At 45.1% G+C, this 14149-nt stretch overlaps 1 protein-coding gene across 1 annotated transcript in view; it reads right to left on the bottom strand.

Annotated features, from left to right (window-relative positions):
* The window catches only part of TMEM132A (transmembrane protein 132A), a 162520-nt gene extending 149053 nt beyond the window's left edge, over window positions 1-13467 (bottom strand). Inside the window, exon 1 of the mRNA XM_086953336.1 lies at window positions 13191-13467. Coding sequence (XP_086809462.1) covers window positions 13191-13281 — 91 coding nt within the window. The 5' untranslated portion in view covers window positions 13282-13467. The remainder of the gene's footprint in view (window positions 1-13190) is intronic.
* Window positions 13468-14149: the final 682 nt, after the last annotated feature.

Below are 14149 nucleotides of genomic sequence, written 5' to 3'. Positions count from 1 at the left end.
CAAACACTTGAGGGTCCTGACCGGCGGCGGCCACTGGAGTTGCTCCTCAGCAGCTTTAGAAGCACACCAGACCCTTACAAAGTAAGTTGCGCCTCTCAGGGCCGGACGTGCAAGCTGGGTGTGGACGGGGACAGGGGCATGCGACCTTACTTAGCACCGAAAAGCCCCTGTCACTTCCCTTGCGTGCTTGTGGCTCTCCTAACTCCCCCAGTCAAGCCTTCACGAGACTCGAATAACACCCCCACTTAACAAGAAAAATGCACTAGATCCACCCCACCTGTCTCATGCTGCTATGTAGTCATTTTGAAGACTGTCTTTGAGAGACCTCAATTTTTTTTAACCCCGGGTCATTGGCCTGTCAAAACTCCCTAGAATGAGGGTTGAGAGCAGTTCCTATGGAGCTTTCCCAGTGCAAAGGGCGCATAATGTTCATGAAAAAGAGTGGAATTATGCTTATTAGACAAAATGTGCTTGGACAGTATCTTGCGTGAAAACTATATGAGGGCAAGGCTTCTGTACATAATTCTCGTAAGACATCTCTGCCTTTTCTTACTCAAGCATAACGTTTCTCATGACTGTAGCACACATCACTTTAACAGTTCCTGGGAGACACTTTTTTTTAACTGGGTAAGCCTCCCACAGGATTATATTACACACACAAAATAATTGCTTAAATAAACAAGCATATGCAATGCAGTAGGTCTGCATTGCTGAAACGTTGAGCTATTGGTGCTCCATTATTAATTGCAATGCCAATAGCTGAAACTTTCAGTAATGCAAGACCTATTGCTTTGCAAATGCTTTTTTTAATTGCAGCTTGTAATATTTTACCTCTGTTGTGGGTGCATGCATTTTAAGCTATATGCCTATGGGTTGGAGTAGCTTGTATGTGCATGCTGCAAAGTATCTGTTGTTCAAGGCTGGCCTTTTCTCTTTCATATATGCAGTGCTTTAAATGGAAAAAAATAAGTGCAGGTACTCACCAAAAGAGCAGTGGGTGGAGTTTAGGGCGGGGCTAAGGGGGAACAAGGGGCGGGGTTAACCTTTTGACCGTGCCAAGGTTGTATGCACGAAATCTGCATGCATTTTATCAACCGCCTAAGGATTACATGCTGCTTCAGCCTGCCTTAAATCGAACCGGTGGCCTACAGCCCACTGAGCCATCTGTCCAGTACTGGTACTCTTTTGTAACATGCACACGTCACTTTTCTTTTGTAACATACTCTTTGCTACCTCTTACATTTTGTTTGCTCTCGATTGTTGCGCAGCGCCACCATTGCCTCATGTAACGTTTGTTCTTGTGTTTGAGTGTCCTCCATTTATTGCAGTATTATACCTCTACTTGTATTTTGTATGCTTTTGTAACCTGCACACATATCACTTTCTCCTCCTGTAATGTACCGATTGCTACCTCTTGTATTTTGTTTGCTCACAATTGTCACTTTTGCCTCATGTAATTTAACGTTTGCTTTTGTAATTTGTTCACTTGTAATTTTCTCCTCATGTATCATTACTGTTCCTATTGTGAAACGCTCTGACACCTTCGGGTAAAGTCCTTGCTATATAAAAAAGCATGAAATAAATAAACAAGTCTCTCCTGGCACATTTGTAAACCGGAGTTAGGGCCAGAGCTGACAACGTCTGTACTGGGAACCAGGTGCCAATCTCCACATTTTTGACTGGTCTTAAGGTCTGTCTAAGGTCGATGAAATAGGAATCAGTGAGTGTGGAAGTGGAAGTGTGCAAGAAAGCAATTCAGATGCGTGGCGACTGTAAAAGCCTTCCCATACGTTCTTTTGTTATGTCCTGAATAGTGCCTCCCACCGCCACCCATTAGATTTTACAGCCCCCTCTTAGCGCCCACTGTGAAAGATCTTTGGATAAGCACTTTTGTCTCAGATAGCTAAATGGGAGCTTTAATGAGCAGAAAGGGTGCAAGTAAATACTGCGCAAGTGAAATGCACTTCTAAAATATTTTTTTTTTTTAAAAGGGCCGAAAATGAAGGTGGTAAAGCAAAGCTATAGGCAGTGGAAGAGAGAGGCGTGGGAGGGGGGTGGAAGTGCTCACTGTGACGTAGGAGAGGGTGAAACCGGGGCCGTCTACAGTCTGAGGCCCCGGCCCGTGTGATTTTACCTGCTGGATTTTTATCAGGTCTCCTTTTCCCGCACACAAGACATCTGAGAACTGGAAAACCTGGCCAGTTATGAAAAGACAGAGTGATAATGCTCCAGGGAATATCTGTCTGTCAGACTTGTAATCAGGGCCTTAGTATTAATGTATACAAGGCCACAGCTTTCATGAGTGCAGCAGGAGCAGTGTTAGGCGTGTGAGGAGTCTATTACTCCTGGTTATGACTGCCTCCGTCTACCTTGCGATGGACTGAAAAATGCACCAGGCTAGTTGGATTTCTTACCATCGTGGGTGCATTATGCCGTCCAATTTAAAAAAACGAACTTCATGACTAGGGATTTGGACTTAAGAGTGGAAACAGCTTTTTGGCGCATCCAAATACCTCTTTGTTACACAAAAAGTTTGTGAGCCAGACCCTGAATGGAAGGATACGTAATTCACCTCATCATTTCAAGGAAACAGTTTAGGCACAGAAGAAAGCTAAACAGTGGATTATTTTTCATATATCATTATATAGTATGAAGTATTGACATTTAGAATATTTCTGTAATGTCATATCCCACACTATAGAAGAGAATAGGACAGGACAGCTGGACTAATGTGACATAAGCTTTCCTAATGCCCTGTGATGCAGATGTGGCGGCCACTTTGTCGAATAGCAACATGGCCGTCTGAGCCAACGATCGTTTGGATGCATTCTTGGCGATTTTAACTAATGACATTTGAATATCAGCTATTCATTAATTAACAGTTTTTGACAACCTTAGAATGGCACTTTTTGCTATGACACACAAAAGGAAGGGAGATGCCTTCAGAATAGAAACGAATCATGACTGCCAGCAAGAAGAACAATAGTGACCAGAAGAGCAGAAGAATGATGGTGGACAAAGTCCCGCCAAATGAGCGAATCAAAGAGACAGTGAAAAATGCCTCATGAGAGTGTGAACGATGCAGTGAGGGTTGTCGCTAGACAATAAACGTCAACGACAAAGGAGAAAATAGTCACTTGAAACTTCTGGCAAGCTATCTCAGAATCCAGCACCATGGGATTTTGTAAGGGGACATTTAAAGCCTACTTGTCACATGCATAGTACAAGGCCATATTTCCCTCTGCATTCTGGGACTTGTAGTCCCGATGTCAGACTAGGATAAATGCTAATACAAGTACCAGCATGCACAGCAATGCCTTGGACCCGGAAGGGCCCTCACACACCCACTCTCCTCAGTGGCCTTTGAAGAGGATTCTCATTACACATGGGTTTTTAGTAATAACATCTTTTAGGCATGTGCTTACTGGCCAGTGCCTAAATAGTTGTCTTGCACAGTTTCATAATGAAACATTTCAGTTTAGAATTGGGTGGATTGGGTCAGCGGGAGATGGAATTGTGCAGGGCTGGGATAGTAGGTGGAGCTGTGGAATTGGAGTCGGTCAGCGGGAGGTGGTATTGTGCGGGGCTGGGACAGTAGGTGGTGTGTGGAATTGGAGTCGGTCAGCAGGAGGTGGTATTGTGCTGGCTGGATCAGTAGGTGGTGTGTCGAATTGAAGTGGGTCAGTGGGAGGTTGTATTGTGCAGGGCTGGGACTGTAGGTGGCGTTGTAGAATGGTATGTTTGCTCTGCACCCTAAAGATGGCTGTATTTTTCTAACCACTTGGTGGCAGCTGCTGGCTGGGGCCATTCCTTGCTTTCGAGCCCGCGAGGCAATTGCTACGCCGCTGCTTGTGGTACATCAAGGACTCGGACATTCTATTTTTAGCAGACTTTATTGCCGAAACACTTTGGTGGGCTGCGAACAATGATGAAGGATTCACTTTACTGTAAAAAAAGACTGGATTAGTGACATGTGTGTTAACATCCCCCTTACCCCACAGGAACTTTCTATGACATTCAGAAAAAAAACTTCAGCCAATAGTTCTGTATTCAAGGAATTTCAATAGATATTGGGCTGGAAAACATTTTCTCACCCTCAACAAGTTGGCACCTGGATTTATGACAGAAAGGAAAATGATGCTGCACCACCATAGGCTAACAAAATAACAAAAGGGGCCCCCGTGAGCAGACTCAACACCAGGCTCCATTTTTAAAAAGCGTGATACTGGCACTGGAGTGCTGAAACACATTGTACAAACCAATATTATATGACTGGCCTCGGAGCGAGCACACGCCTATTGACATTTTCTACAAAATATCCTGCCAGGTGAATTTGTTTTCAACACGTTTCTATAACATGCTGGCTCCTGTGTCATGGTTATAAGAGGAAACAATACTGAATGGCTGGACCTCACCAATTAAAAGTTATTCGATTTACATGGAAAATTACTCAGCGCAATATATAAATATATAATTTCTAAGAATGGCACTTGTCCTTCACTTGTCATCAAAGAAAGCTAAAGAAATAAGCTCTGTTCTCAGTCCCGTTGCTGTAGCGCTCCATGCAGCTCGAGGAAAGTTGGGACTGTCGCGTGATTTCTGATTCAGGACGCCGATGGGAAATAATTTTCAAACCAGGCTGTTTATGCAGTTCAGAAGGAACATATCAGCAAGATTCATTGGAACTTAAATGCGTTTCATATGGTGAAATCCTGAGAAACAGAAGGCTGGAGATGTAGAATTTGATTTTCTGGATGTTCCCGCGGTGAAAAGTTTAACGATTCTAAGAAGCAACGTTATTTGGACTACTTTTCTAGCCGCCCTTATGTCTATCGAGCCCTTATGCTTTCCAAGGCAAGATAGATTATACATTCAGCATCAAGCATTATCTACGTCATAGGCTTTCAAAGGATGTTTAGAGTTTCCTTCCTTCACAAAAACAATAAATTACAGCATTTACCTTTGCTCTTTCATTTTCATAATTGTCACACAGGAAGTTTATTTGCTCGAAGTCGAAGGTTCAACGTTTGCCCCATGTACCTGTTTCCATGATGCGTGCATGTCCACCTGTGAGTGTGGGACTCTCAATGCTGGGAGAGTTGGGTGAGTGGAGCAGAGTGGTGCTCCAGATGTGTTTGGTTTCTCTGGTCGTTTCACTGGTTGAGAGACATAGGGCCGAGCTGGCCCCCGGATCTCTCACAATCGTGTTGGGCCTCAATGAGCCATTATTGGGTGTGCTGCTTGCAGGTGCATGTCAGGTCAAGCTGCTCTGGGCTGCCCTCTAGTCTTTCATGCCAGTTGGAGCATTGCCCTGCATACCGCTACTGCCCCTGGTTCAGACTCCGAGCACAGACGTGTGGATATCCCTGCACCTCGCACGCACTACTTTGTATGGGCCTGGGCCCGAACTGACCCTTGTGCCCCGGTCTCGTGCCTCTGCAGAAAATCTTAGGCCTCGTCTAGCCCCGGCGTCCCATTCTGGGACCAACAATTGCCTTCAAAATCCTGGCACCCTCTCTATCTGGACACACTACGATTAACTTGAGACCTCACCAGAGACTACTGCCCGGCCCTGCACACAAGCAGATTCACTCTGCTTATTGCACGGTATGACTTAATCCTCCCAGCGCCTCACATGTGCTCCACAGACTGTGGTACCAGCATTTAACAAGGGACACCAGATGCTTGACTTCAACTGTTAAATCATTATAGCAGCCATTTAGCACCGTTGTGTAACCTTCTACCTGTCTGTTCCTCTCCAGAAGGCTGTAGGGTCATTTTTACACCTATAGGTAAGATTTTAACATTGGCACATGTATTTTGTACCACCGGGTGCTACTACTTGTGATTATTTTTCACACGACCTGTATCATAGCCTTCCAACTGAACAATGTTTCCTTCAAGTGTGTAAATCCTTAGCTCCTCGCCGATCTTCACAGGCAGCCCTCTGCTTTTAGTCTATGGTGCCACATTGACTGTTTGTGTACCACCCCATTATTTAGGACCTCCCTCGTTTTCAAGGAGATCCATGAAAGTTGTTCCCGAGGGTTGAAATGCATAAATAAATAAATAAATGCAATCCACTGACTTCCACTCTCCCACACCGAGGAAGATCCCTACAAACAGTACCAAGGAAACACTGGGAACAGAAAATGAATACTGAACAATAAATTAGCCAACTTTGAACCTACACCTGTCTCCTAGGGATCGACTGACCAGACTTACTATATCATACACCAAGTACTCAAAGGACCACGGTGCAGTCTGGAAGTCTGAGCTTGTGTATGGCCATTACGAGCCCATGGTACTAGCGTCTGTATCCCGTGTCCCTCTGCTCTTTCAACAATCTCAGTCTAAAGGAGGTGGTGGCCTTATAGTCCAGTTTTGTGTCACTGATGTCGATGCGGTCAATCTTACAGAAGTAATGAGAAGAGTTGTTGGCGTGTGTACGTCACGCCCGGACCTAAAGCAAATGTGCATTCCGTTGGCGGATGGCATGGTGGTGGAAAGTCATGCCCCTCGGCCGATGGTGCACTTTTGCCCTACAGTTAGCCCAGTCCAAGCTGTGCTCTGCTGTTGTGTGCGGATGCTCTGTTGCAGAACCATGAGCAAGCTCCCCACCATCAGACTGCCGGCTTCAACCCCCACAGGACCAATGAGTTGCTGTTGCTAAGGGGAACAACCCCACACCATGTGGCTTCCCTGTGAATGTGCTAGTAAGTTTGCATAACATGATGTAGGTAACGCTATACTTGCTGGTTTGAAGAGGGATGTGGCTCTGCAGAGGGCGGGTGTTAGATATCGTGGATAAGAAATGAGGAAGGATCATTGGGTAAGGAGTGTCCTAAACTGCACAGAGACAAGGAGGGATGCGCTGTTGCAAGTTAGTGGTTATCGCCCGTCTATAGTAACCGAGGTCCCTTCCATGCATCATGTGGTGAGAGGTTTCTCCAGTGAGTCAGTGTACAAGCCAACTCACACCCATAGTATGATGAGGTGAGGTTGGTTGAAGGAAATGCCTTAAAATATTGCAACATCCAAAGTAGCTTGCATCAAAGGGAGAGTTTATACTAGTGCTCAAAATGGAAATATAGAACCGTAGGTACTCCTCGTCTCAGACTGCCTGTTTGCTGCTGAGATGTGCTGGTACTCTTCCATTAAAAGAATTGGGGGCAGTGCAGAGAAGTGCCTGTACTATTCCTTCATAATTAAAGTGCAGGCAGCAAGCACCTGGTAGTCCCTGCACAATTAAAGCACTCTTGTTTAGCTCTAGCTACAGAAAAAGTCCCACTGCCATTAGCACATGCAAAATGTTTTTTTAGATACATATTGTTCATAATGACTGCTGAGACAAGGTTAGATAAGTGCCTGTTGGCCTCTCATTACATCAAAAAGGCAATTTTTGTTGGCTCTTAGGGCTCAGTGCACTTTACCACCACTAACCAGTGCTAAAGTGCTTGCGCTCTTTCCTCTCAAACGTGGTAAAATTGGCTTACACCGAATTGGCAATTTTAATTTACTTGTAAGTCCCTAGAAATGTGGTTCTACATGTACCCAGGGACTGTACATTAAATGCTGCTAGTAGGCCTGCAACACTTATTGTGACACCCACTTAAGTAGGCTATTTAAAGATGTGTCATGTCAAGGCCAGGGCCTTTGTGTTAATTGTTCAAGCTTTCTGGCCAGGGGGCCATTTGAGACATTTCCATGCCTTCTATCAGCCTGGGTGCTTATGTGTGGCGTTTCCATGCTTTCTGGCCTGGGTGCTTAATTATGTGTGCTATTTCCATAGTTTCTGGCCTCAGTGACCTGGAGCTGGTGCCTCATGTGCGACATTGCCATGCTTACTGGCCTGGGTGCTTATGTGTGACATTTGCATGCTTACTGGCCTGGTGGTGTGACCAGGCCTGGGTCAGTGCCTAGGTGCTTATGTGTGACATTTCCACAGTATTCTGGCATCAGTCAGTGGCATGTGTGCTCATGTGTGACAACATGAGTGACAAGTTACTATGCTTTAAAAGGTAATATAATCTAATATGTAATGGAAAATGCTTTATTTTGGCCTTTCTGTCTCTCAAATTTTCTTGGGGGGGGGGGGGACAAGTTCAACCCCCTAAACTCCCCCTAGTAGTGGTTGCTCACTGCGCTTGCTCACTACACACCATGTGGGGGGCTGGTCTCACTTTTATTTTGTTCTCTCTGATTCACTACTTGTGTCTATTTTTGGTGCTCTCTGAAAGAATGTCTATGGGTACATATGACTGGGTGGGTAACCTGGTGCTCTTTAAGGTCATCATCTACTATTTACTGTGCTTTGAAAGTTGATACAATTGAATATATAATGAAAAAAGTGCTGTAAAATTCACGATTTTGGTCTGTCGTTTTCCAAACTTTTCTCGGGGGGAGAACCCCCCAAACCCCCCTAGGAGGGGTCGGGCTCGCTCGCTGCGCTCGCTCGCTACGCGCCACCCGGGGGCTGGTCTGCAGAAATTTGCCAGGGCTGCTTTCAGTTCCCAGTCCGGCCCTGTATATCATTGCTGCCCTTCCTATCCAAAATGCTGGAGGCGCATGTCACCAACTGCCTCTCTAATTTCGTGGAGGAATCAGACTATCTCCAACCCAACCAAGCAGGATTTCGGCCGGGTCACTCGACTGAGGCAGTAATATTGGCCGTTCAGAACACCTTGAGGTCCAACGCTGATAAAAACCTTCATCAAGCCCTGGTACTTCTCGACTTGTCCGCCGCATTCGACACGGTTGACTATTCTATCCTGGTCAATCGTGTCGAACAGGCGGGCCTTAGAGACTCTGCCCTAGCCTGGTTGAAATCGTTCATATCTGAACGTACTCAGTCTGTCCGCTTAGGCTCCTTTTCCGCTGCCAAAATCAAGTCTTTCTGCGGGGTGCCCCAAGGCTCTTCGTTATCTCCCCTATTGTTTAACTTATACATGCGGCCCCTTCTTTTCGCCCTGAGAAAGCACAAAGTCACCGCATATAATTATGCAGATGACTTGCAGCTAGTCTTCGTTCTTAACTCCCCTAATGCCGTGGAGGACTTCCAAGCCACTATGACCTTAATCCAGAGTTGGATGTCCTCAAATCACCTTAAGCTAAACCCAGGGAAAACTGAGTTGATCCTGCCCGGCAAGAGCGAAATTAGTTGGAGCCCTAACTTCTGGCCTGCTGATATGGGTCTTCCCCCTAAGAAATCTTCGACGGTAAAAAGCCTGGGGATAACCATCAATGAGGACCTCTCGCTGAAATCCCAAATTGGAACCGTGGTTTCCTCCGGATTCTACCAATTGAGGAAAATTAGGAAAATCGCCCACTTCCTCACTCCTTCCGCCTTAATTCAGGTGGTCATGGCCCTAGTCCTCTCCCACATCGATTTCTCAAACAGTCTATACCTGGGCCTACCTGTAGGACAACTTAGAAGACTGCAGTACTTACAGAATCAGGCCGCCAGGCTGATCTGCAATGTACCCAAATGGGAATCGATCAAATCAGGCTTAGAGACCCTGCACTGGCTACCCGTGGCTCAAAGAGCCGAATTCAAAGCAGGGTGCATCATCTTTAAGGCTTTGCAAGGCAAGGGACCTCTATTCATCAGGCAGCTGATCGGAAGATATGTTCCCTCACGTAACCTGAGATCAGCCCACAAAGACCTACTTGAAGTACCCCGCTTCAAGAAAAAACGACAAGGTGGCAGCAGCTTCCACTTCTTGGCAGCTACCCTATGGAACTCTCTGCCACTAGCCCTCCGACAGAGTAAGGACCTCCTTGCCTTCAGAAAGGCCTTCAAGACCCACCTCTTCACACAGGCTTACTTGAAATAAAAATTCTTGCAGACTCCCCCCTTGTTATGTTTTTTATCTTCTTTCAGCGCCAAGAAGCCTTCGGGCGTATGCGCGCTTTATAAATTTTTAATAACATAACATAACATAACATAACATAACCAAAGAGACAACACGTGAAATATTGCATGACAGTGTCAAATAGTCATCCCATTAATATTGGAATCTGTACAACAGTACACCAAAGAGACAACACGTGAAATATTGCATGACAGTGTCAAATAGTCATCCCATTAATATTGGAATCTGTACAACAGTACACCAAAGAGACAACACGTGAAATATTGCATGACAGTGTCAAATAGTCATTCCATTAATATCGGAATCTGTACAACAGTACACCAAAGAGACAACACGTGAAATATTGCATGACAGTGTCAAATAGTCATCCTGTTAATATTGGAATACTGTACAACAGTACCTCGAAGAATCAACACATTAAATATTGCATGACAGTGTCAAATAGTCATCCCATTAATATTGGAATACTGTACTACAGTACACCGAAGAATCAACACGTGAAATATTGCATGACAGTGTCAAATAGTCATCCCATTAAAATTGGAATACTGTACTACAGTACACCGAAGAATCAACAAGTGAAATATTGCATGACAGTGTCAAATAGTCATGCCATTAATATTGGAATACTGTACTACAGTACACCGAAGAATCAACAAGTGAAATATTGCATGACAGTGTCAAATAGTCATCCCATTAATATTGGAATACTGTACTACAGTACACCGAAGAATCAACAAGTGAAATATTGCATGACAGTGTCAAATAGTCATCCCATTAATATTGGAATACTGTACTACAGTACACCGAAGAATCAACAAGTGAAATATTGCATGACAGTGTCAAATAGTCATCCCATTAAAATTGGAATACTGTACTACAGTACACCGAAGAATCAACACGTGAAATATTGCATGACAGTGTCAATTAGTCATCCTATTAATATTGTAATACTGTACTACAGTACACCGAAGAATCAACACGTGAAATATTGCATGACAGTGTCAATTAGTCATCCTATTAATATTGTAATACTGTACAATAATACACTGAAGAACCAAAACATTAAGATTAACACTGTCATGCAATATTTCAGAAGAGTCATCATATTAATATCAGAATACTGTACAACAGTACACCATATTGTATTGTAATTGCATTTATATAGCGTTTTCTACCCCTGACGAGGCGTTGAAGCGCTTTTTTTCGGTGAGTAGCATGCTACTCCGGAACCCATAAAGGATTAGTGTTCAATTAGTATTGTGAAATATGAGAGAAATGTAAGTGGCGGATAGGTTAGTCCATTATTTGGATTCAAAAGGATAGAAGAGGGAAAAAGGTCTGCATTTATATAGCGCTTGTTACCCCAGATATTAGAATACTGTACACCGAAGAATAAAGGCACTAAGATTTAAATACTGCATGACGTGTCAAAGAATCGTCCCATTAATAGTGGAATACTGTTCAATAGTACACTGAAGAGACAACACATTAAGATTGAAATATTGCAAGACAGTGTCAATGAGTCAGACCATTAATATTGAAATACGGTACAACAGTACATCGAAGAATCAACAAATTAAGATTGAAATATTGCATGACAGTGTCAGAGTTGTCCCATTAATATCTGAATACTGTACAACAGTAAACCAAAGAGACAACCCACTAATATGATTATGCATTGATTTGTGACTGTTTTTTGGAGTTTGTATGCATTGACTTGTGCTAATGAATTGTGGAGATCTTACGTGAATTTGTTCTTCGCTGTGTTTAGTTTTGAAAATAAGAAATATCTTTTTTTAAAAATACATCGAAGAGACAACATATTAGGATTGAAATATTGCATGACAATGTCAAAGAGTCATCCCATTAATATTGGAATACTGTACAACAGTCCATGGAAGAGATAACCCACTAATACTGGAATATTGTACAACAGCACACCGAAGAATCAATGCATTAAGATTGAAATATTGCATGATAGTGTCGGAGTCATCCTTTTAATATTGGAATACTGTACAACAGTACACAGAAGAGAAAGACAACTAAAACTAGAATACTGTACAACAATACACACAGGAAGAATCAAGGCATTAAGATTGAACTATATATTGAACACAGAGTGCTAGAGTCAAACTATTCAACCTGTAAGAGTCAACAAATTACTATTGAAATATTGTAAGAAAGAGTCCCTCAGAGCTGGAATACTGAGTGCCAGACAGTAGGACAAAGAGTCAACTCACTGACACAGGAAGACTGAGTGAGAATGTTAGTGAGAGGAAGTAACGACAGCAAATATGCGAATGCCGGCAACTGAGTAATGTATGGACAAGCGAAAGTGAGCGACCACCAATACATAAATAGAGACAGTAAATGAGTGATTGGGAGAGTGACTGAAAGTGAACTACTGAGGGACACCAAGTGGGAGTGGAGGGATGACAATATGAGAGACACGGGGTGAATGACAGCGAATGAGTGACACTGAGAAACAAAGTGAGAGTGGACAGGTTGCAATAAGTGAGACACAGGGTGAACGAGTGACAGACAATGAATGCATGACACTGAGAAACACAGAGTGAGAGTGGACGGGTGACCATGAGTGAGGCACTGAGATTGAACAAGTGTTTGACAGTGACTGAGTGACAGTGAGTGAGGAACACTTAAGTGGGAGTGGACGAGTGACTATGAGTGAGACACTGAGATTGAACAAGTGTTTGACAGTGACTGAGTGACAGTGAGTGAGGAACACTTAAGTAGAAGTGGACGAGTGACTATGAGTGAGACACTGAGATTGAACAAGTGTTTGACAGTGACTGAGTGACAGTGACTGAGGAACACTTGAGTGGGAGTGGACGGGTGACCACGAGTGAGACACTGAAATTGAACAAGTGCTTGACAGTGACTGAGTGACAGTCAGTGAGGAACACTTAAGTGGACGAGTGACTATGAGTGAGACACTGCGATTGAACAAGTGTTTGACAGTGAACATGAACACTAAACAGTGTAAGAGTGGGCGGGTGCCACGGGGACATTAAGCGATGTGCCCAGAATCACAGGATACGGAGCCGACGCTGAGATTTTAACCCGTTTCCCCAGTTCCAAATTCGGCAGCTCTTTCGCAGGGTGTGACACAGAGAGAAGCACAAACGCACAGCGCTCCCTGCAGACAGATTCGCCTCCAGGCGCTGGATGCAGAGGCACACGAAGAGACACTTCACACCAGGCAGCCCTTACATACCGCAGGGAGCGGAGGGCGAGTGGGGACAGGTCTGAGCTTGGAATGAAAGGAAACCCAAAACAAAGGGAGGGGCTCACCTGGGGTGGTCCACAGGGCGCCGGCGGTGATGAGGAGGAGGAAGAAGAGAAGATGCCTGGTGGGCGTGGAGAGGGCCCCCGTGGGACCCATGCCCGGCCTCCTGCTCCAGGGGTCCCTCCTCGGGGGGCTGTGACTCCTCCGGGAGTGGGTCCTGGGGCCCGTCACATGGTCCCCCACCTCAATGAGGGCTGCCGCGACTCTCGTCACACCCACCTGTCTCCCCCCCTCTGCTTCTACCTGTCCCTCCTCTCTGATTCCACCTGTCTCTCCTCTCTGCTTCTACCTGTCTCTCCTCTCTTCTTCCACCTGTCTCTTCCCCCGCCTTCTGTCTCCCGCTCTCTGTCAGTCCCCCCTGTCTCTCGATCTGCTTCTGTCTTTCTCTCTCCCCACCCTCCCTCTCACATTTGACTGTCCGGAGCCCCCGCCCCTCCCCTTACCCCTCTCTCAGTCCATCTCCCCCTTTTAACTCCATCTCCCTTCCCACACCCCTCTGTCTCCCTCTGCCTGTCTCTCCTCTCACTCCAGATTGTATCTGTCTCTGATCTGCCAGCCCCACCAACCTTTTATCTCACCCCCTCTCCTATCCCCAAGTCTCTGTCTGCAGCCTGACTCTACCTTTTATCTCACCCCCTCTCCTATCCCCAAGTCTCTCTATGCAGCCTGACTCTACCTTTTATCTCACCCCCTCTCCTATCCCCAAGTCCCTCTCTGCAGCCTGACTCTACCTTTTATCTCACCCCCTCTCCTATCCCCAAGTCTCTGTCTGCAGCCTGACTCTACCTTTTATCTCACCCCCTCTCCTATCCCCAAGTCTCTCTATGCAGCCTGACTCTACCTTTTATCTCACCCCCTCTCCTATCCCCAAGTCTCTCTATGCAGCCTGACTCTACCTTTTATCTCACCCCCTCTCCTATCCCCAAGTCTCTCTCTGCAGCCTGACTCTACCTTTTATCTCACC

Source organism: Lissotriton vulgaris, chromosome 1_2, assembly GCF_964263255.1.
Source record: "Lissotriton vulgaris chromosome 1_2, aLisVul1.2, whole genome shotgun sequence".
Lineage (NCBI taxonomy): Eukaryota > Metazoa > Chordata > Amphibia > Caudata > Salamandridae > Lissotriton > Lissotriton vulgaris.
Note: the sequence above shows the minus strand (reverse complement) of the source record. Positions and strands in the feature narration are given on the sequence as shown.